The sequence below is a fragment of the Centruroides sculpturatus genome, unplaced genomic scaffold, assembly GCF_000671375.1.
Source record: "Centruroides sculpturatus isolate CEXI.00-Female unplaced genomic scaffold, Cexi_2.0 scaffold128, whole genome shotgun sequence".
Classification (NCBI taxonomy): domain Eukaryota; kingdom Metazoa; phylum Arthropoda; class Arachnida; order Scorpiones; family Buthidae; genus Centruroides; species Centruroides sculpturatus.
In genome coordinates this window covers 611,576-636,016 of record NW_019385268.1, presented here as the reverse complement: position 1 = coordinate 636,016, position 24,441 = coordinate 611,576, and the positions used below count along the sequence as shown (strand labels likewise).

At 30.0% G+C, this 24,441-nt stretch overlaps 1 protein-coding gene across 1 annotated transcript in view; it reads left to right on the top strand.

Annotated features, from left to right (window-relative positions):
• The window catches only part of LOC111636943 (GPI inositol-deacylase-like), a gene marked incomplete at its 5' end in the record, with an annotated part of 86,251 nt that overhangs the window by 19,844 nt on the left and 41,966 nt on the right, over positions 1–24,441 (top strand). The window contains 9 exons of the mRNA XM_023382329.1: positions 312–408; positions 491–681; positions 1,261–1,313; positions 14,514–14,580; positions 16,786–16,950; positions 17,279–17,350; positions 17,437–17,519; positions 19,656–19,812; positions 21,045–21,267. Of these exons, the coding sequence (XP_023238097.1) occupies positions 312–408; positions 491–681; positions 1,261–1,313; positions 14,514–14,580; positions 16,786–16,950; positions 17,279–17,350; positions 17,437–17,519; positions 19,656–19,812; positions 21,045–21,267 (1,108 nt within the window). The remainder of the gene's footprint in view (positions 1–311; positions 409–490; positions 682–1,260; positions 1,314–14,513; positions 14,581–16,785; positions 16,951–17,278; positions 17,351–17,436; positions 17,520–19,655; positions 19,813–21,044; positions 21,268–24,441) is intronic.

Genomic DNA, 24,441 nt, shown 5'->3' with positions numbered 1-24,441 from the left:
TTTTACTTGTTCTGACTCATTGAATTGTGTTCCCAAACTGAATGGTGAAAGGTTCAAATTTAAAATATATCTTTATCCCGATATAAAAATACACTTCAACTTTATTTAAAGTTATAATTTTTTTTTTAAATGTAGTTTCTTCCGTATTTTGAGAAATTTATTTATATTCAGTTTAAGGTTAATTTATAACGATGTAAGTTAGTTTATTATATCACAGTTTCAACATTTTAGCGATCGCGATACTCACGTTACTTATAAATATTTAATTTTTAATTAAAAATTTATTTATTTATTTAATTGTATTTTTAAAGGGAGGAATTATAATAAGGAGTCTCTTAGTAAATGAAAAATTTAATTCATCTGATATTTATCTCATGATTACATTAGCATCTCCGCATAAAAGACCAGGTATGATTAATCTTATGCCAGAATTTTATTTGTTTACTGTACATTTAATTAATAAAATATTATTATTATTCTTACTATACAGTGATTGCAATGGATCCATTTATAAGTATGTATTATGATAAATTACAAATTGAATGGCAGAGAAAACGTTACAGTGAATTGCAGCATCTTTCGTTTATATCCATTGCTGGTGGAAACAGAGATTTGTTAGTAAGAAGTGACCTAACTATTATACCTTCTTCCTATAATCTGCAAAATGATATCAATGTTCATGTAAGCATATTAATTTTTGTAACTTTGTTTTAGCAGAATTTTTTAATGAATGAAATATTTGATAGTTATGAATTATTCATTTTTCATAAGTTCTCATATTTGACATTTGAGATTAAAATTGTTATTAAATATTGTAAATATTAGAAAATGAATTATTTGTTAAAATGCAATAAATTATAACTTGTCTTCTACAAACTGTTTTTATAATATATTTATTAATTATCACAATTTCTTGCCTATAATCTTCAAGAACAATTTTTTATTGGCAAAAACATTTATCTTTGTGTAATTTGTATAAAAGTTTGATATCATTTATATGCTTTCTTGGAATACAGCTATAAAATGATGAAATTTGCAAGGACATTAAATAATTAAAAGTATTTTCAAGTCTAGGAAAAAATTAATGATTAATGAAATGTCAAAGTTGTTTTTAGTGTTTTTAATTTAAGAATTAAAAATGAATGTGTAATATCAAAAATAGTTAACATTATGATGATAAAATTTAATAAATTATTTATTAAAATAAATTTATTTATGTATTAAGATTTTTATTTCATTGAATTATAAAAATGTTTTTAGACAAATTCTATTCCAGCTGTTTGGGTTTCTACTGATCATCTATGCATTATATGGTAAGTGAGAGATATTTATTTAAGTGTATTCTATTTACAATTTATTTGTAAATTTTAATGATATAGCTAGAAATGTATTTTACCTTAATGAAAATGAAATAATATTTTTGAATAAAACTGAACATTTAACTACAATTAAATGTACAATTTAAATGAATATTTTGGTTTACTGTATTTTATGGCGCATGAAACATAAATTTTGTTTAAAAAAAGCTAAAAAATTGCCCTGTCTCTTATATATGAAGTTGTGGTCTTCCAGAGATGATCACAACTTCATATACTAATGAATATGAATAATGAATATTCATGTACTAATGAATTTCTCAGATGACATTCAGGTAACTTCTACCTAGCTCAACTCTTGAATAAAAATGCTATTGTTTAATTAAACATATACTTATTATTTGTTTCTTGTTTTAGCTTAGCTTCTTTTGCAAGTATACATGTAGAATATTTTAATGGTATATAAAATATTTTAAAATAAGTACAGGTAACCCCCGTATAACACGGTAGTTATGTTCCAAAAAATTGCCGTGTTATGCGAATCCATGTTATGCGAATCCGTGTTATACGAAACAAAGAACTAATACGAAAAGGAGGGTTAGGTTCCAAAAATTAAAAAACATGCTAGTATATTTTCATAATTAGGATAAATATCTTCATTAAAAATTTTTTAAGTGATACATATTAATATAAATTAAACAATNACGAAAAATATCATTCGTTTTTAATCCGACATTTATATTTTCGATAATCAAGCCGAAAATTATTCCCTCAAAAATGAATATTACTGTATGAGGAAGGTTGACGATATTTTTAACCAAGGCAACAATCAAACAACTTAATAAGAGCACAATTGCAATTAGAATAACATTATAAAAAATTTTCCAGTTTTCGTCTGATATTGGTTGAAAACAGCTTTGAGTTATTATAGATTCCGTTCCTTTCAATGACGAATTCATTGCGAAAATTATTCTTTTTCACTTCTATTTTTCATTTCTTTGAATAATATCCAGTCTAAGTTGGAAGTAAGTAAACATTTTAATAGGAAATATTTAATAAAAAATAATATATATATCAAATAAAATAAATTAAGCAAAGTAAATGTTAATACTAATTTAAATATTTATTTTCATTATTGAAAATTAATAATGGGTTTTATCTGAATGAAAAATCGTTCATTTATTAAAATCATTCGAAAAATCTCAATGAGATATTAGCTTCTTTTTGGTACATTTTAACCTTTTTAAACGATTTTTGTTTAGTTTAGTTATAAAAATTCCTTAGTCTGCAATTGAAATTTCAGACAAAAAATTATTTTCCCGTAACTGAAATAATAATCTCCCATTTGAAAATATGCAATTGAGCAGTATTTTTCAAGGCGGTACAGTATTTAGAAATTATTTACATTGTTAATAACGAAGTCTAAGAATAGTTTGAGAACTTTTATATTTATATGATTGATGCGGAAAATTTCAAGCAGTTATAAGCAACCCGCGGCCCCCGTGTTTTTGGTGACGTAATTTTTCCCGTTTTCAGTCTCCTGCCATTATGCAACCCTAATTAAGCCGATCGATATTCGTGATGAAAACATTCGGTAATTATCTGTTAACTGGGCGCCAGTCATTTTACTACTATTTTTAGCGAAATCGATATTTTATTTCGTAATTCACACGTATTTAATATTACAATGAATATGTTTATAAGGTTTATCTGTAAAAAATGTGAAATTAAACATCGTTTTTTCTAAAGCTGGATTGAATGGAGTCCAGTTAACAGAAAACAACTTGACCAATGAAAAGATGAGAATAAATTGTATATTACTAGTTTGCTTATCATTAACATGTGTTATTTCAGTACCTAGTGTAATATGTTACTCGGTAATATGTAATATTACATATTATAGTATAATATGTAATAGTACTCGGCAGGCTTAATTAAAACTTGTAAGAAACTTTGTAAGAAAAAATATATGCGGCCCGTGTACAGAAAAGATTGTTCAACACTGATATAAAGTGTATTCTTTTAGTGTTATATTGCAAAAATTTAGATGAGAATAAATTGTATATTACTAGTTTGCTTATCATTAACATGTGTTATTTCAGTACCTAGTGTAATATGTTACTCAGTTATATGTAATATTACATATTATAATTATTTTGTATATTACATGTTACAATTTATGTTAGTTATCAGTTGAAGAAACTCTTTTTCATGTTTTAACTGATAAAACCCATGTTCTGCATAATTATAATTTATAGAATGAGACATGATTGGGATAACATATACAGTGGTGCCTCGTATAATGTACTTAATCCGTTCCAGGTGCACGTCCGTTAAGTGAATAGTCCGTTATACGAAACGCACTTTCCTATAGAAATACATGTTAAAACATATAATTCGTTCCGCAGCATAAAATAACCGTACTGTACCATAAAAAAAAAAAATGAAAATGGAGCAGTCATCAATTATGACGGGTAGTCAGATGTTGAGGAGGAGGTAGAGGAACACTTTCTTTACACATTCATACAGATACAGACTTTTTACACATTGCAGCAGGTATCTTTTTATTGTTTAAATTAATCGGAGTCAGATTCAGGAGAGGCTACCGGAGGTTGCAGGGTCAACTTCACTTGTTTCATCCTTTGTTTTTTGGCACATGGCTTCTTGAAAAACAGGTCCAAGGTGGTCTGTTTCTCTGTCTTCTCCAACACCTGTTGGAAATGACGGGCAAGGGTGTCATTGTAGAGATCATTGATCCTGTTGGCCTCAGCTGTGTTTGGATAATGAGTGCTGGTAAACTCCTGAACCTCTCCCCATTTGACAAGGAACTTTTCGTCAACTTTCACTCCTTCTGATGATTTCTTGCTTTGTTTCAATTGAAATCACCTTTCTGTTTTTTAGAAGTCATTATTTGCACAACACTTGAATAAATGTAAATACCTTGCACTGAGGTGATGTACGTAATAAACAAGGGAGCAAGCCGAATTCCAACGGGAGCTCTGTACTTCAGATATACTAATTATATATTCTAATAATACTAATATATTATAAAAATAGCAGATTGTCATTAGCAATGGCAAAAGAGTGGAAACATCATTCGCACTTGTTCGCAGAAAGTTCGTTGTTTGCCTCACGTAACTGCCGAACGGAAAGTCCGTTGTCCGCAGCCAGTCTGTTGCTCGAGTCACGTAACGGCCAAACAGAAAGTCCGTTATTTGCAGCGTACGTTATTCGAGGTGTACGTTATACGAGGCACCACTGTATCTATTAATTGATTTTTAATTGATTACATCTTGCATTAATATTATATCTTGATTGCCTCTTGCATTTTATTTTATCCTGCATTAATAAATACAACTACAGTAGAGCATTGATTATCCAAAACAATTTGGCACTAGGTTGTTTGGATAACTGATCATGTATGAAAAATATATTAACCTATCTCCTGTTGAAATTTTTTTCCATTGTGTGTTGCTTTGTGTTGATTTTTTGTCAATGTTAAGCCTAATGAAAATTTTTTTTTAAATAATAATTGTGGCTATTGTAGCATTAAAAATTATTTCTTTATTTTGCACAAACAAAATAAATATATTGAATATTATAAAAACAAAAAAAATATATTTCGGAAGTTAATCTAGTATCAAAAATATTTTTGATTCAGCATGACACAACGTTCCGACAACACAGTCCTCAGAAAAACACCACACAAAACAAGCAAAAATCTTTCTTTTTCTTGGGTTTATCTGGAGATGTCAGCTGCTTGGGCTATATTCTCAATGAGCTGAAGCAAAACACACTACTTATGATGGGGGAAAGAAGCCTCATTCAAATATTCGGGCTTCCTTAAGTACCCTCTTAACGTGTGCCATGCTGAATCAGAATGTTTATGATACTAGATTAACTTCTGAAATATAATTTGTTTTTATATTTTTTATTTCAATATATTTATTTTGTTTGTGCAAAATAAAGAAATAATTTTTAATGATACAATATGGTCATGCCAGTGCTGTCAGCTAAAACATGCACACCAACAAAAATAATGCTGGAGTAGTCCAAAACAAAGCCAAATATTGCAGTGCCACAGCACTAGCGGAAATTTGATTTTGCCGACTGGATTGCTTTTGGTTAACCAATGTTTTGGTTGATTGGTATTCAGATAATCGATGCTCTACTGTATTAACTTTTGCTTTACCCTATATAATAAATAAGTACATCACTTATAAATTCTAATGTGTAACTACTTTTTGGCCAGCCAATATAAATATATAGAGATTTTTAATCAACATTATCATCAATCTATATAATAGTTTTATTTTTTATAAAAATCTTACAATTTCACATTAAAATGATTAAAACAAATAATGTGAGACCTGAAAGGCCCTGGGTCTAAATTAATAATTTATTAATTATGTTAAATATTGTCACCAAATATTACTTCATTTTTGGTGAGAAAAATAATGTTTTAACGTGGGAAAAGGCAGATAACAGATGTTACTTCCTTTCACCAAAGTTAGAACATCCTCTGACTTTCCCTTATCTGGTTAAAATCCTGCTCAGATGGGAAATGGTTACCCCTCATTCATTCCCCTTTCATCCGTTCTCATGAAAGAGTTACTGGCCGATGATTGGTCGAAATCAGCAGATATACAGGGAATTTGTCAGAATTCGAGGAGTTCAGCGACAGATCTGGAAGCGTCCAAACTCCACATACGTTTTCCTCCTGATGACCAACGTCCCTAGACGAGTCACATACAGAAAAATTCCAGAGTTAGCACTTAGAAAACATACTTGGATTTTGTGCACATAATGATCTCCCATACGAAGAAGTAAATGAACTTTATCTCCAAAGTGTCCCTTGCCTACAGAGAAGAAGACGAACAACGACTAAACCAGGTTGTATGTTTTATAACGATTTTGTGAGCTCTCTCTCTCGATCGCGAATTGGGTAGAAGATAAGTATAGCTATCTCTCGATTTGTATATTATTTGTAGTAGTTCTGTCTCTCGTTCGTCCACATTTTTGTATGAGTTTATTTTCTTGTTTTATTAAATTTATTATTTCGTTTTATAATTAAAATGTCTCCTAATTGTGTGACCGAATCAGATCTCATACGCGTTTGTCTGCGGATTGATAAATTGACAAACTGGTGTTGGGACCCTGACATAGGAAGAAAGTGAATTCGCCCTCACCAACTTCCGCTCTAAATTATAATTTAACAGTAAAGCCCTCCACACTCGTTTCCCTACGTTTGGGAAAGGCCGTTCTTTGGACGACCGAGAACTGGTCTTACCGACTAGTGCCCGTAAGTGGCATAGACTAAGATCTACGTCCCCGGCTATCTCACAATAAATTACAAGATATTCTTTCAAAAATTTTTAGAAAATGTAGTAAAATATTTTATTAGTAATACTATCATGTATATCAGTGGTTCTCAACGTTTTTTGTTGATGTACCCGACTAGCCCATTAGTTGTTTCTCAAGTACCCCTTATATTTTTGTATGTAAATTTTATAATTACTGCGTTAGATGTATACAGCCCTTATAACTGAGCGCCATAAAAAAACTAACTAACTAACTATAACTAAAAGTGAATTACTTATTTTACGTAAATAATAATAAATTTAATCAGGTACATACATTTATTTATTATTATTTGATAAGTATATTATATAAAATCACAGAAGTCATTTCAATACATGCATAAATTACATTTCCTAAAAATAAATAATTATAATTAACAATAAAGAAAATTTAAATTATTCTACAATAATTTCTAACAAAATTTAATGGGATATTTGTTGCGATAAATCTTCAGCAATTTTTTCAAAATTTGGTTCCCACGTTGTTAAATAGAGATTATAATTGTGTACTGACCTTGAAAGTAATGGTTGCGAATTTATAACGTGCAGAACAATACACGAATCTTTCAATTTTTGTAACAAATGTAACGTCTAAATTTGCTAAATATCAAGTAATGCGCGCATGCAGTGACACGCATTGCATGGTGGGGGTACGATCCAAGCCTTGTTATTCTTAATACCAGTAATCCAGTAAAAACATGAAAAGCCCCAATCTTATTGAGCAATAATTATAGAATAAAAAAAAATTTTTTCTATTCTAAAATTAATGCTCGGTTAAACCGTAATTTTACTAGACTACGGGTTCACTCGGCACTAACGGCACAAATAGACAGGCAAATCAAGTGCATAAACAAGTTGTTTAGACTGTTAAAATGTAAATCGGTGTTCACACTGGGATATTTTAAAGCAAGTTTTTGTTGTTTCTTGTTTCTTGTGTTAATAATTTACAGCAAATTGATTAACATAAGCCATTTTCTAATGAAAGTTAGATGTACCCCTTCGATTAACGCTCGTACCCCTAGGGGTACATGTACCCCCAGTTGAGAACCACTGATGTATATGATGACTAGGAAAAGATCACATGAGTAACTGCTAGGGTCTATTATAAAATTCAGAAACAAAAAGACACTAGCATTTACATTCTGAGTAAAAGCAATGAACCATCTCATTCTTGCCTCATCTTGAAGGAAGGCTGTGCTGCCCGTAAACTTATTACAAAATAAATGGAGGTAAAAGTGCATAAATACATAACATCCTTGTCCACTAGTTAAAAAAGTCCCACAGGTGTCTACAACAATGAATTGCTCTCTGTGATCATGGAATGAGAAGACACATATGAGTGATCAGAAGCTATGATTTTTTTATCTGTAGTTGCATTATGAGCTGGGGTGGATGCAAGGGGAATTTGAACTGTAGGCAAATAAGATTCATCAGGAGAGCATGGAGAGGCTGGTGTATTGCTAGGTAGAATTGACGTGCCATGCATCTAGTCTAAATGTTGAAATTGGATTCCACTGCCCATTTTTTAAACTTGTAGGACAAGGTCCAGTCAGTTGGATGACCATAACAGAACCCAGGGAGATGACAATTCTGCCTGATGGACCAACATAGGTGCTTTTAGTGGAAAGGCATGAGTCTCATAATGAGGAGCTGAGACACCATTCTAGTCTCTAAACTGGATGCACAAAGTCCAAGCATGTGCAGTGACAGCTGTTGTAAATTATCTTTATCTGGTTGCATCCTGTAATAGATAGAGTGATGTGTTGACACAGTAGGAAATTGCAGAAGCAATGTGACTAGTTTTTGCTGGATGAACATCATAAGGAATCCTTCATGATCTATACAGTCCTCTCTACTAGACCATTTGACTGAGGTGATATTGCGCCACTCTACATGGCATCAGTGCCGTAACTAGCCTTTTATGTGCCTGGTGCGAGCTTCTGTAACTATGCCCCAAAACCATGACCAAAAACTTGGTCCAGGTCATTTCTGCACTCTGTGCCTGGGCACCACCCTAGTTACGGCACTGCATGGCATATGTGATTTTTTATCATAAAGTGTTTAAATTTGCTTGCAATGACTTGGGAACCATTTTCCAAGACCATGAGTGCAAAATAGACAATGAAAGACAAAAATAGTAGCAGAACTTGTAGAGTTTTCATCTTGGTCCACTTAAAAGTTGCATAAACAATGATCAAAATTGTCTGTCTGAAGAATGGGCCAGAAAAGTCAACTGGATCATGGATGAATAGGTAACAAGGAGAAGAATGTTGAAAGCATTGGCAGTTATCACATCCCTTTGCAGTATTCTTGATCTCAGGATCAATTTGTGATCACCAGACAAGATCTGGCAAGGATTTTCATGCAGACTACTCCAGATTGTCGAACATACAGATGGCTAAGGAAAGTTTGATGAAATTTTGCAGGAATTGCGGCATATGTCCCTTAAAAGACGCATCCTGTATAAACTGACAATTCCTGCCTTTGCTGGAAGAAAGCATTTATGGAATGGTTTGGCTCCATATCAAGCCATCTTGGTGTAGTAGTAGATGTCTGAGAGAGCTGCATCGGCATGCTACATATTATTTTCAGTTATCTCTAAAGCAGTAATTGCCAAGCAGTCCATCTGCTTGATGTACAAAAAACTTCTAGTGTTGCTGACAGGGAGTCAGCTAAGAGTATCAGCATTGGCAATGCTGTAGTGTATAATTGTAAGTGCTCAGAAGCATGAGATGAAAAGATTGTTGGTGTAGGCTTTTCTGTTGTGAAAAGTCACAGAAGTGGATGATGATCAGTGTACACTTTGAACTTGGCATGAAAATGGAAGTAGTGGAATTAATTGATTCTACTACTTCCATTTCATAATTACTGCAAGTGTTTCAGGGTTGATTTGTGCATAATTTTACTCTGCCTTAAGGTACATCCACACATTTGGTATTTATCAAATGCCAAATATTTGCCTTTCATCAAAGTATTTGCCAAAGTGTTTGTCACTTGGTGAGCACACATGTACACATATGTGATTATGATATATGATTATTTATGAGCATCAGTTCATTGTGGGAATTACAAATGTTATTCCAAAATCTAGAAAATGGACAACTTTCACAATAAAGAAAACTTTCACATTAAAGAAATAAATTATTTTAATGCAGAAGATTTTTGTCATAAAAATTCTATAACTTATGTAATAGCTTTCAATTTTATTTAAAATATTTATATAATTATTTGGCTTAGAAACTTACCTAGCATTGATAGAAAATATGATTATGATATAATAATACCATATTTACTTGCATATAAGGTGAGGTTTTTATCCATTTTTCACTGCTTCTAAAACCTAAGTTGTCCTATATGCATGAGTGAAAGATTCTTTTCATTTTTGTATAAGTTTTGTAAACTATGTATTTGCATATTTTACCAGATTTTCACTTTCTGGTGTTTAAAAACTAAAATATTTTATCTGGGTCGTTTGAATCGTTCTTGTGTATTGCCAGGAGTAAAGATGAATAGCAATAGGAAAAGCAAAGCTTTTGAATTGAATTCCGAAATTACATGGGAGCCCGATATAAGTTTTAATCCATTCCCACGTGAAAACAGATGATTATTTGGAAATTTGAAGAAACTCATAAGTGTAATTGACAAAGAGTGAATTAGACTGTTAAGAATTGGCAAAAAAGGTTCCCGATTGTCCAGCTTTACGTGAACAAATTATGTTGTCAATTTTACAAGATTTTTCCTTGAAGTTTAAGATGCCAGTAATTTTTGTGGGATAATGTATGCATTTATGTGCATTTGATATTTTATTTGTTATTAAATGAAATAAAATTAGAATTGTATTAATAAATATAATTTTCTTTATTTTGGTCTTTAAAGTCACACCTCGTCCTACATATGAGATTGTATTATATTTGAGTAAATATGGTATATTGATATTTTATTATTTTTACAGTTAAATAGTAATTAAAATAGCTAAAATAAAAATATAAAATGTTCTTTTGAAACTCCATTATTTATAAATTATTACTGAAGTTTTATTATAATTAAATTATNTAATTATAATTATTAAATTTATCAAGAGTCACTTGTCTCTAGGCCAAATTAGTTAATAATAACTACCATTATTATAGCCTGATGTAATTTGCAACAATTTGGCATTAAATTAAAAATTGAATTATTGGATGTTTATATTTGTATAAATTCATTAATTAAAATTATTGTTTTATAAATCTATTGTTACTTTAAGGGGCCGTCCATAAATTATATCTGCATTTTTCTTGACATTTTTACTCCACCTTTCGCATTACTTCAATTTGTTCAAGTTCCCACAACTCCCTCTTCACTTTGGACATTCAACAAAGCTCAACCCCCTTTAAATTTTTATCATTTTATGAACTATAAATACCATAAGTAGAAATGATGGAATTATATCCAAATTACTTTTATAAGTTTGTAACCTTTCTAGTAAGTTATAACAGTGTTTTCCATAATACCTCAATTGTAAAATGAAAGTGTTATCTTTGGAAGCCTAGGATATAGAACAAGGTATTTTGAGAAGTTATCCCTTTTATGTGACCCTCTTCCTTGGCCATGTTTAAATTGTTTAAAAAATTAATCTTTGCATATTCTGTTTAAATTTTTTAAAATAAAATTAAATAAAATAAAGGCAGCTGGCTTTTGTTTTGGCCAGCTGTCTTTCATTATTTGCTTACCATCTGCTGCCACTAATCTCTTCCTTGGACATTCCAGTTATTCCCAGCTTTTGAGTACTTGTACATTTTGTATCCTTTAGGTTCAAAATTTCCTGAACAGAACTTTTTAAACCACATTTATGATGTTTGAAGTTTAGGAGCATCTTCCCCATACATGTTATGAATATTTTTACTCTTCTCATTACATCCTTTCTGAAACTCAAAGCATAATATGTCTGATATACTTTTTATCTGAAGATATTTTAATTTTAATCTATTTAAACAAAATGTGAAATAAAATGTTTAAAATAAGCTTATACACAAAGAATATAATCTCACATTAGCAATATTGTGTTAAATTTCATAACTATTATAATTAAATCACACATTTATGTTAAAATATGTAAATACTTTTTGTTCAATCTAATATAACCTTTAGCTATTAACCATGGCATCCAAGAAGTGTGTTGAAGCAATGAAGTCCTAAGAGGAAGGTTTTAATATTGACAATTGAAATCAAAAAGGATCTTATCACAAAGTGTGAAAGCAGTATACTTATGGTAGATCTGGGAGTCATGTTTTTAAGATGCCAAAGTCAACAATGTGAGACGAGTAAATACAATTTTCAATTATACATCATTTACATATTTAGTGTTTTTGTGTCTTAATTTATTATTAGGACATTTCATTGTGTTATTTTTTCCTTAAATTATGTGTATTTGCTGTTTAAGTTTATAGAAGTGGGTATTGTTTAGGATCTGAAAATGAATTAATTGACTTTCCATTATTTCTAATGAGAAAAATTGCTTTGGACTTTGAATGATTCAGAGTTTGAATTGTCTTCTTGGAATGAATTAGATTTGTGAGGTTGCTGCTGGGGAGAAAGGGAAAATGAATCTGTCTTCTTATCAAGAGGAATGAGAGGTGTGAGCATAATGTGGGTGTGGTTGACTACACTGAAGCAAGTCACTTTTACATAACAAGCTGTTTATTTGGAAAACAATGCTTACATAATTCTGGTCAGAACTTCTCTAGGATGGAAACAAAACTTGGAAAGTTCAGTCTATAGTTTACCATTGTTGGTTATCCAACATCAATCTGAGTTCCAATAGTGATCATACAGAGTTTTGATGGCAATCAGATGGCCCCAGGGCAGATTGGCTGAAAGTCAAATGTGATTATCAATAGAATGAACATGAAATCCAAGACAAGAGGACACTGACACAAAATATACAGGTTGAGCTAGGGAGAAGTGACTACTTTTTCCTTTTAGGGGTTAAAGAATTTATCCCCAAAATTCTTAATTTGATTGGTCCCAATTTTCTTCACTTCCTGATTGATCCCTTTCCTGTTTCCAGATGAAATAGACAACCAGATCAGGCACACGAAAGATCACTCTTTGTTAATCAATTTGACACATCTGTTAAACATCGTCTCCAAATGTTGATCAAACTTTGAAACTTTTGCTCTTATCTCATGCAATGATACTTTATTTTCTGACCTCTAAGAATTTTTTTCATCTTTACTAATTACAATGCAATAGTTTTTCTTTTAGAGAAATGCTATATTTTCTCATTTATTTCCAAATTTTGTCATGTCTATGAGCATCAGAGTCAAAGCTCAATCTTCCTGAATGATATTCTAAACATTCTAACCTGTTAGTTTGCATCAATCTGTGACTTCACGGAGTTGACCCTATTGTTTATTTCATGTCTTTACACTGGATCTAGATCTATTTTACACATTTTATTTGTTAACAAAATATTTTCTTTAAATAAAATTTTTGTATATTTAATTAGGGATTCAGACTCTATCTGGGACTCACAGATTCAAAGTATGAGATACCACTGTAAACAAGAAATTTTGAAATAAAATAATAAAATATAATAGAATGCATAAATTGTGTAAAATTTAATGAAATAAAATGGACATCTACTGAAGCATGACCCTTCCCCTCTTTCTTGTCCGACTTTGTCTAACTTTCATAACTTCCTCTTTGTCCCAGTGCAGACATCATTTATGGGCAGCCCATAATTTATATCTACATTAAATGAATTGAAATTTCATGTGATATTCCATGAATAAAAAATAAATTTTATTTTATACTAGAGTGAGTTTTTTTCTAAAATTAATATAGAAACCACACAATGATTGTTTTACTTGATTAATTTATTTCCCTGTTAATTCACTCTTTACAAAATATATTTCAGTCTATTAAGTCCCTTATCAGTTGCATAGTGGCATCTGTACAATAATGTTTAAAAATCTTAAAAATTCACAAATCACAAATATTTTAAAGTTGTCTTTTTATACAATTGTTTAAGCCCACCTTACACTGAATTTTTCCTTTTGGGTAAGAATCCCATTAATAGAAAAAATAACTCAAATGAAAAATTTATTGTAAGACTGAAGCAATTTTATAAAAGAACAATTTTAAAATATTTGTGATTTGTGACTTTTTAAGATATATTTTTTTTAGAGAAATATAAGGTTGCCTACCATCTTCCACTGAACTGTAACACTCTTGTCCTTTTATCAATAATGTCCTCTTTTTTGAGTACTACAATTTTAATTGCTTGTTTTTGTTTAGTTTTATTTTATTATTTGTGAAATAATTACCAGCAGATGACATTCCAATGTTTTATTTCCTTTTTTCTAAAATAATAGTTTTGTTTTTTATCACTCAGAATAACAGAAAAACATTGTTATTCAGGGTCAGTCAAGTGAAAAGTTTGGGGATTTAATTAGGGTGGCATGCAACAGTTGATGATAATTCTAACCTAGAGTTTAAAACCATATTAATTGTCTATTTAATTTTTTATAATTTACAATTAGTCAACAGATATCACAAACTACTTTATTATAAATGTCCTTCATTGTGCAATGTCCATGCAATGGCCTCTTTTCTTTTTTTTTATGTTTTGTATGAAAACGTTAGTAAACCCTATACAGGTGTCACTGTGCAACTGATGAAGGTCTTAGTCTGAAATGCATTTTAAAAAGAGTGGCACCATAGAGAAATAAAGCATTCTAGCTAAACCAATTGCTGTATGATTTCTATATTTTTTGGAAGAAAATTCACTTTAATATCAATTATCAGTATGGTCAAGAAACTTATTTAAAGTTATTTTTTTAATACTTGTTAGGTGTAAACAGTTAGTGCTTTCTGTTATTCGCACTTTATTTGATCTTGTCGATGTAAAGACAAAAGAGGTAAGTACTCTTAATATGGTTCATATATTATTTATTTTTTTACAATGTCCTTAGCAATTTTTAAGATTTTGCTTATTTCACATAATGCTAAAGATGTTGGTAGTAATATCATTAAAGTTGCCAATATCTGGGCTAGAAAATTAAAAATCTTTTCTAGACAGCCAATAATCAAGATTTTTTTGGACTATCAGAAATTGTTATTTATTTAATAAATTTATTTTTTTTATTATTTTTAATATTTATTGATATAAAAGTACTTTTCTAGCATTAATTTGTAATAATTAGTAAGACTACCACACGGGATTGGCTGAGGAAATCTGCTTTTCTGCTTAGAAAGTTGTCCTCCCTGCATAAGACAAACTTCTCCTTGTCCAAGATCAATAGCCTTAAGTTGGCCATCACCAAGTACTACCTTACGAGTTGGCTTTTCAAATAGTTTTTTGTTGTCACCCATGGATTGCTTTTGCAATGCAAGCATTGAGACAATGGACAATTCCATACCTGGGAATTTGGTCACTGCTTGACAATTCTTGAGCATTGCTAGGACTTCTGGGACTGCATCGGAGGCACCATTATCACGTGGTGGGGGATATACTTAGATCCCCTTTCTATGATCTTGGAATCCGGGATGGAATGTGCTCCTGCGTGTAATTGTAGAATGAGATTGGTTGTGGTTGTCTACATTGCTTGGGTGTAGCCTCAAGGAGCCATTGGAATTTCTTGTTTAATTTAAAGATCATCTTTTGAGCAAATAGTGATGCAATACTTTGCAGTTTCCCAAGTTAGTCATAAAGAGAGGCTGGATGGCATGCTTTTGTGAACAGCCAACTCGTAAGGCGGTACTTGGTGATGGCCAACTTAAGGCTATTGATCTTGGACAGGGAGAAATTTGTCTTATGTAGGGAGGAGGACTTTCTAAGCAGATTTCCTCAGCCAATCCCATGTGGTAGTCTTACAGGATGACCCAACTCCTACTGTATTAAGGGAGACTAAGAAAGTAATAATTAGTACATTTCTGCACATATAATAATAATATTTCTTTTAATGAAAGACAAATAGGAAGCATTTTAGGACAAAATACTTCCATTTTATCCATATTTCTATATTGATGATTTTTAACTGGTATGTCACAGCATACCAGTTGAGAATTATTAAACTAGATAAATAGAATGATGATTCTCAACTGATGTGCCATGAAACTTAGTTTGGCATCATTTTTGTAAATCTTGAAAATTGGCTTATGATATAGGTTAGTCAACATTGTCATATTCAACTTATTAATTTCTGCAGGAATTGTATTTGTACAACTATCAACTCTACAACCATTAAATGCAGTAAAAGTTTTTTCTTTATTTTAGAATAAAGAAGTTGATGCTACATTTAATGGTTGCTGTGAAAAAGTTTACTGCACTTGATGATTGTAGAGTTTACAGTTGTACAAGTGCAGTTCTTATAGGAATTAAGATTTCTTGTATCTAGCTCAGTAATTCTCAATGAATTACCAAGCTAGATAAAAGAAGTAATGGATGCCAAATTACAAAATTTTTAGAACTAGCCAAAATTCAGTATTGTATTATTGAAATGAGTAAAAACAAAAACTACTTTCTAAGAGCACTTATTCTTGCTCTTATATTATCAGTATAAGAGTAATTATTAAATAAAAATTGGAACAGTCCACATTAATTTAACATGATAATAGTTAATGAATTAAGTGCTGACTAGCAAATGCTCTAATTGTTCTATTTCTTGGGAACTGAGTTTTTAACAGATGTTTTTTCCCTGTGTGTACCACGTACATGTTTCAGTGTGTCATGATTTGTTTCTATATGTCTGTTAAATATGTAATGATAATGTGGGAGGAGAAATAGTTCTAAATGTAAGTTGTAACATTTTTTCAATTTTTCTCCTTTCATGCATTAAAACAAACAAAACATAATCTTCTTTAAAACAGTAACCTGCCAAAAATGGAAAATTCTGGCTGGTACTGTTGAATTTTATTTTATACAGATTTAACTGTATATATATTTAACTTTATATGAATTTTGGCAAAAAAAAGAATTCAAAATTTTGGTTGGAAAATATATGTTTTTATGAGATTTTATCATATTTTATTATATGTATTAAAATTATTATAATCTTTATTTAATCCTTAATTTTTCATTAAATTATTTATAATAATTTAATAAAAATAAAATGCTATTACAGGTGACAACTAATATGACATTACGACAAGATGTTCTGAATTATCACTTTTTACAAAAGTCTATGGGAAAACATTTTCCAAATTTTCCAATAGGCCATGTAACATTTTCTTTAAATGCTGAATGGATTATGAAAATAGAAAGATCATGGAGGTTTAATCAAAATAAGGTAACTATATTTTTGAAATAGTTAATTTATCATTAGGACTAATGGTAGGCAGTGGATAATTTTTCAGCATTTACTTTCTTAATGTTAAATTTAATGAATAGGACTGTTTATTACACCAATATTAATTTCAGTTTTTTTAATCATTGTTTCAAATTTATGATCCTTAAAAACACAAATATAAATTTTTTAATTCATTAAAGATCCAAAGCATTTTATTTATTAAAATAATTTTTAAAAATTTGTATTAATAAGAATAAATTGATTTTTATTATTATGTTCAATTTATAAAATATATAGTTTTTAAATTTATAAAAGTTTTGCTTTTCAGGCAATGGAATTTATTTATTTTCTTGTTCCTTTAAATAAAGATGAACATATCATTGCTACAGCTACTGGACTGGTATATTTTAATTACTATTTCTTATTATTTTTATCGACTTCACTGAAGAATTAAATATTTGATTTGGTTATTCATTTATATATCAGATACAGTTTACCTGGGTTATTGCTTGTAATCAGACAAACTTCTCCTTGTCCAAGATCAATAGCCTTAAGTTGGCCATCACCAAGTACTANTAACTTTGGTTTTTTTTCTATTGAGATAATATATAAAAATTTGAAAATATTTTTGAATTACAGTCAAACCTCAGTTTTGAACATAATTTATTCCTAAAATTTGTTCTAAAACCAAAACAAATTTTCCCATAAGAAACAATATAAAATGGATTAATCAGTTCCTGACACCTGAAATAAAGCCTTTTTTTTACATGTTTAGCTGTATTTTATGCTAAAAATGCCTACAAATGCAATATAATATTGTATATAATAGAATACTATATTATATAAAATAAATTTTTGTTATTTAATTTGACTTAATCACCTTTAAAGATGAATTCTTGGATGCCATTTATATTACATGAATGTTAATTAACACAGTTTTTATTAATTTAATTTAAATTCAACTGTAGCATGTTCTGAAAAACAGAAGTAGTATTTTTTCCTCATGCGCATTGAAATCTAATTTAAATAGCAACATCATTTATTCATGCCATGATGTCTAATGACGTGGATGATCTCAACGTCACTAACTTCTGAATCAGTAGTCCTGTGGCTGATTGGTCGGGCTGTCAACTTTCTTCAACAGGGAGTTGACTGTCTATGTCTCTTTAATCTGTATTTGGCTCTTGCCGAGTAGCTTGTTTGGCATGATTACACTGTATAAACATTATTTGTACAGTGTAATTATTCATGTTTGGTGATGAATAAATATTGTTTGAATACCTCCCAGATTTTCATCAACTAACAATTTTACCAAATAATGCTAAATTAGTTTTAAACTCTTCATTTGTTTGGAACTGATTAATTATCTTTAACATTTATTAAAGTCTTCAATACTGTTTACTCTTTTAAAGATGAAATTTGCATATTATATTGTTTGCTTGTTGATGACTCAAAAGGTTGAAAGTGATAAAAATTATTTACCTGATTTGATTACAAAATTTATCAATTATGCTATTTTGAATTGTTATGAGTCAACACAAACTTTTTTTCCAGTTTGTTGTTGACTTATATATAACAGTATGTTGTTTAAATCAGTTTTATGCGTTTTTACTCAGTAAAGTTTAGTTTTCGTAAATGGTAAAACATATATTTGTGACAGTTAATAAATACAGGTAACTCTCACTATTTACATGTTTGGTTTTTGTGCTTTTGCTTATTTGCATTTGAAAATTTGTACCAACTACAGAACTATTCAAGAAGCATTTGTGTATCTGTAAATTGCTTTTACAATATTTAAATTACAGTACAGTAATTGTAAAAAGTTGCTGTCTGTTATTTCCAATTTTTACATTTTTTGACATAACCAAGCAAAGTATATTAATTAACTATTATACTACTAAACTAAAGTCATCACATTACAGCAACAATGCTTTCTACCAAATTGAACATGACAAAGTTTTGCCATAATTATGTGAATGCAGTATATACAGTAATTACATATTTCCATACAATTATAATAATAATAATCTCATATAATATATTATTTTAGTATTACTATAGAAGTATTTTTATAAGTTTTATTTTTAGTTTGAATTATGAAGTAAAAACAAGTGTGATAGAGGACTCTGCATCTTCACTTTCGTGTGTTTGCCAGTTCTGCAATTCCATAATACAGCAAGTGAAAAAATTTTTATAGTATTTTCAGTATTTTATTTATTATGACCTCTCCTAAAAGTAGTAGTGTTGCTCTTGAAAATATGATTAACTATAAGAAACCAGTTTTAAGTTCTGAAGAGGTAAATTCTCAATAAAGTGGAAGTCTTGATTCTTAAAGGACATGAATAAAAAAGCCTATCAAGCAACATTAACTCAGTTTTTCCAAACTATTGTAACTCTTCATACTTGAAAGTTTAAATATTTCCTAGACAGTAACATGCTTCAGCTCAGCCATATTGACTTGATCTGCAGGAACTTAACTCAATCTTCTCAAAGGTCTTCCTTATTTGATATTTGCAAATTGATGTTCACAAGATTTCTAAAGAACATAGCCCTAGTGAATACTGAGAGTTGCCTGAATTACTTGAGTTATTTTTAATTTTAGCAACAATTAATTTTAAAGTGTTAATTTAATTAGTGAGTTTTAGAAATTTACTTTACAGAATATTAAAGATTTAAAAATATATAGAATGTTTTATATAAATAATATATTTCAGTTCAGAAAGTGAAAATCTAGTTAAACAAACTGAAATGATTCCAACCAAAACATATGATATGAGAAGATTAATATATGTGAAATCTGAAACATTGCTTGCAAAAGAATATTCACATTTGCTTATAATTGCATCACCTTCAGGAAATAAGGCATGTAACTATCTGAATATTTTTCATAAGTTCATAGATTTAATAAACTGATAATATTTTTAATTGTTCACTACCAATGTCACATGCATACGCATTACTTGTCTTGTGTATTAAATGGAATTAAATTTTGTTATTTTAACTTTTCAGTCTCATCCTACTATTAAATAGTCTTTTCTCTGTCCATTAGTACTTATCTTTACTTCTCTTTTTTATTTATTTTTTACTTTGTCATAAGTTCACATATTTTTAAATATCAATGTGTAAATATATTTTAATTATAATTATGATGTACCATGTTGTCTTTTTGTATTTTATGATTTTTTTATTATTATTATTTTTAGGATAATTTAAACTTATTTAGTGACAATAAACAATAATAATGTTGTAATTTTGTTTTTGAAAATGCACAATTGTTTCAAATTTGGATTAAATGATATTAACATAATTTTTTTCAACAATATTAATCATATAAAGACTATCACTTAAGTTGGACAAGTCTCTAACTTGACCTCTGAAGCCTCAGGGCTCCTGTATCAGAGATATATTAATGTCCTCTGTTATAACACAGGGTGGCTCAGCACTACAGATGCTACCCTGCAGTGTTGCAGATTGATTTGGATATAATGTAATGTTATGATGTAACATATTCTGTCTTATGGCATTAAAACCAACATTTTATTAAAAAATTGCAAGTACTTTTGATAGTTTACAAATATCTATCCTCTTCAGGCTGATTTGATTAGACTCAGGCTGAGTCTAATCAACACAATGCCTCCACATTGGATTTGGCAATTATCCCTCTTAGTTGGATCTGTCACAGCACTCGGATGAAAAAACCCCACTGAGACATCATAGCACAGATCACCAAGCACTCTCCACTAAAAAGATGGAGACATTACAAGAGGGTTAAAAATATTTGAGTTCTTAATAAACTGTTTTGAAAAACAAGGATATAATTAATTTATTATTGACAATGCATAATTTATATGCTAGACTTAATTTCAAATTATTTGAAAATTATAATGATTATACAGGTTGATACACTTATATTCAATGAAATTTCTTTATTTTTAAAATATAACTTAAGGAAAACTAATTTACTTCCTGACTCTCTTGAGTTTAGTTTGAACATTTTTAGGAATTGTACCTCTATATAATTGTTTAAATATAAAACGTCTTATTAATAATATAGATATATTATTAACTTGATAAATGTTGTTTTTTATTTATAGATTGACATTTTATGTGAAAGATTCAAATTCAAACCCCGACATCATAATATTTTGTTACCAGATATTTTTCAGAATTTGAAAGGAATGTTTTCTGTAAATATCCTTAATATACCTTTGGCAGATGGTGTTGTATATTTTAGAATTAAATTCATAAATCTTAATTCTATATGGCAAGCATATATACTAAATTTGCACATAACACGCTGTAAACAAGGAACTAAATGTAAGTATTATGTAATTGTTACATATCCAAAAAATTTTTTTATACAGTAATACCCCGAACTTACGCAATAGGTGGGACCGAGCGATAACCACAAAAGTCAAATTCATGTAAGTCAGGGTATAATTTCGCCTATAAATACATACAAATAATTTTTAATTGGGGCCGGAGACTAAAGAAAACAATAATTTAGAAAAAAAATGTTTAATAAAATCTTAGATAATGCATATATATAACAAATTATATTATTATACAATTTTCACATTTACTTGATTATCACACCATAATTTTAACATTGTTTCCATCTCAGGGATAATACCGTGACATTTATGAATGATGGTTGAATTTAAGATTGAGCATTTTTTACAGCTTCGAGAATTTTTTCTTTACCTTTTATAATTGTTCTGACCATTGATTCCGGTAGATCAAACTTCTTTGCCAATTCACAAATTTTCATTTTTGTATCGAAGTCTTTAATAATGTTAACTTTACATTTCAAAGATAAAGTTTTTTTTTCTTGTTTCATGCAGAAGAATCAGTTCTACTTCGTTTAGATGACACAGTAGAGTCTCTCAAGTCTCCATAGATATGACAAACACAGAAATAAATAACACAAAATAAATCATAGCTATATGTCGATTCCGCATGACACATCCGAACATGTAAGCCAAACAATAGTGTGGGGGAGTGAGTAATCAAGAGTTGCGTGGCGAAACAAAAGACGAATCAACAGGATTTGAAAATCGCTTAAAAATTTAACTCTGGGTTTGCGTAAGTCGGGGTAGCATAAGTCGAGGTATTACTGTATTTACAGAATAAAATTATGTTGTAATATTTGAAAAAATATATTTTAACTTAGTCATTACTTAGACAAATACAGTAGACCCCACTATAAAACGGGTTCATATAGTTCGGATTCCTATATGACTGTGAAAAAATTGCGACCGTATTCATATAAACATGCTAAAAAAAAACTCATATAATTCGGTAAAACGTCATTGCCGACTCGTGTTGTGACAGGATTGCTCAAATCTAGACCAATAGCGGATATTGTACAAACCGTTGAGTTTAAACGAGCAGCGGACCTACTAAAAACCATTTATTATTTAACGTCCATAAAAATTATATTTATATTAATGATGTTTCCAAAGTTCAGCAAATTTTTCGCAAAAAAAAATAATTTATCAGGAAGCACATGAGCACCATTCAATGCACCGCTTCACGACGAAAACAAGCTTAAGCAATGGCGTCGTTGAACGGTGCACACTCGGTAAGTAATCCTACAATTTTTTGTTTATAGCATAGTTTATATGGATTATTCCCAAAAAATTATACGTATTTTGGAAATGTTGAGTCAAATTAGTCTAGAATCGATTAATTTTATGGAAGAAAACCTTTCAAACAGCTGTAGTCTGTAAAGTGCATACGTGCCTGGCTGTGATTGGCTCATGTATTTAAGGACTCTTAGAACATACATTCCGTTCTTTATGAAATTGATCTACCGTATTATAGGGGGGTCGACTCTATTAAACATCTGTACTGTACATCAACAAGCTGATATAGCAATGAATTTTTTTAATGCATTTGTATGAGATATTAATTATACAGAGCTTGAATTTTAGAAGTTTCTTATTATTTTTGAAAAATGTAAAATAGTTATATTTTTTTTAGTTGATTCTTGTTGATTTATACAGTGTGGCCATATTTTTGCAGATTGTCCACATGTTGGTTTAGCTGGAGAGACCATAAAATCAGATATTTCTATATGGTAAAAACCAACATGCCAGTTTATTCCAAGGAATGATGGCATAACAGTTTAGATGAGGTTATACATTCCTCTCTAGAGGGTACATGAAAAAAACAAACAAGTTTTTATTCTAAAACTGTAAAACTGTCAACAATAAATCAAAAAATATGATTATACATTTAATTTCTGCATTTTGTTCTCTTTCTAACAATGTAAAATATTCATGGAATGCTGAAAGTGTTTTTCCTATGTTTATTTTATTGTAATTTGATCCAAAAACACAAAAATAAACACACATCAAATTCAGAAACTGCTGTAAATTATCTCACTTTATACCATTAACATCTGCTTTGTGTGAAATTTGAGAGGAAGTGTTATTTTTGTCAGGATAGATTGTCAGTGCAGCCCACACTGACTGACTACTATTGCTGCTGCTACTAATGTCAATAAGCTGTTAATTGTTTTATTGTCCTGTAAACAAAAAACACTCTTCCTAATGTTAAATTTGTCATTAAAAATATGACACTTCTGTGTTGCGGCGTTATTGACAGCGATTTGTTAAATTTCAGACGTGCTCACTAGTACTTTCAACAGTTTACAACCATCGTCTTCAGGCGAAATCGAATACCTTTATTTTCGAATTGACAGCTTTTAACGGACTTTCCAAATTACGTAATGCGCGTGGTTGGAATATAGAACAAATTAATAAAATTGACGTAGTGACGGTTGAGGGGATAACCCCTCAACCGTCACTATGAAGAACATTGTGCAACGATAGAGACATTCTCACGTTGAATGAAAAATCGGGGGTTTACAAAATTCTATTAAAACATACAATATCAGGGGAGGAAATTATCTATATTGGAGCTACCACCAGAATGATACGGGCCCGCATCCTCAAACATCAAGAAGACATTAGAAATAATAGACCAGCCACAGAATTAGCGAAAAAGATGCTAGAACAAGATTATCTTCCACTTTGGAACCATGTTAAATTACTTAAGCATTGCAATGATTGTAGGCAAATGTTCATACGGGAAAACCTTTACATATCCGCTACTATGCCGTGTAATGCGCCGACATTGGAAATACCACAGCTATGGATAAATTTATTTAAACAATCCAAGTTATAATTTTGTGTTCTGATTTTATTCCATTACTATGCACGGCACCATCAATCAATATTTATATGTTTTGGGGAGTTCAAGTTATTACAGCAGGTTTCTTTAAAGAATATTTATTTATTCAATTTTATTAATTTGTTCTATATTCCAACCACGCGCATTACGTAATTTGGAAAGTCCGTTAAAAGCTGTCAATTCGAAAATAAAGGTATTCGATTTCGCCTGAAGACGATGGTTGTAAACTGTTGAAAGTACTAGTGAGCACGTCTGAAATTTAACAAATCGCTGTCAATAACGCCGCAACAC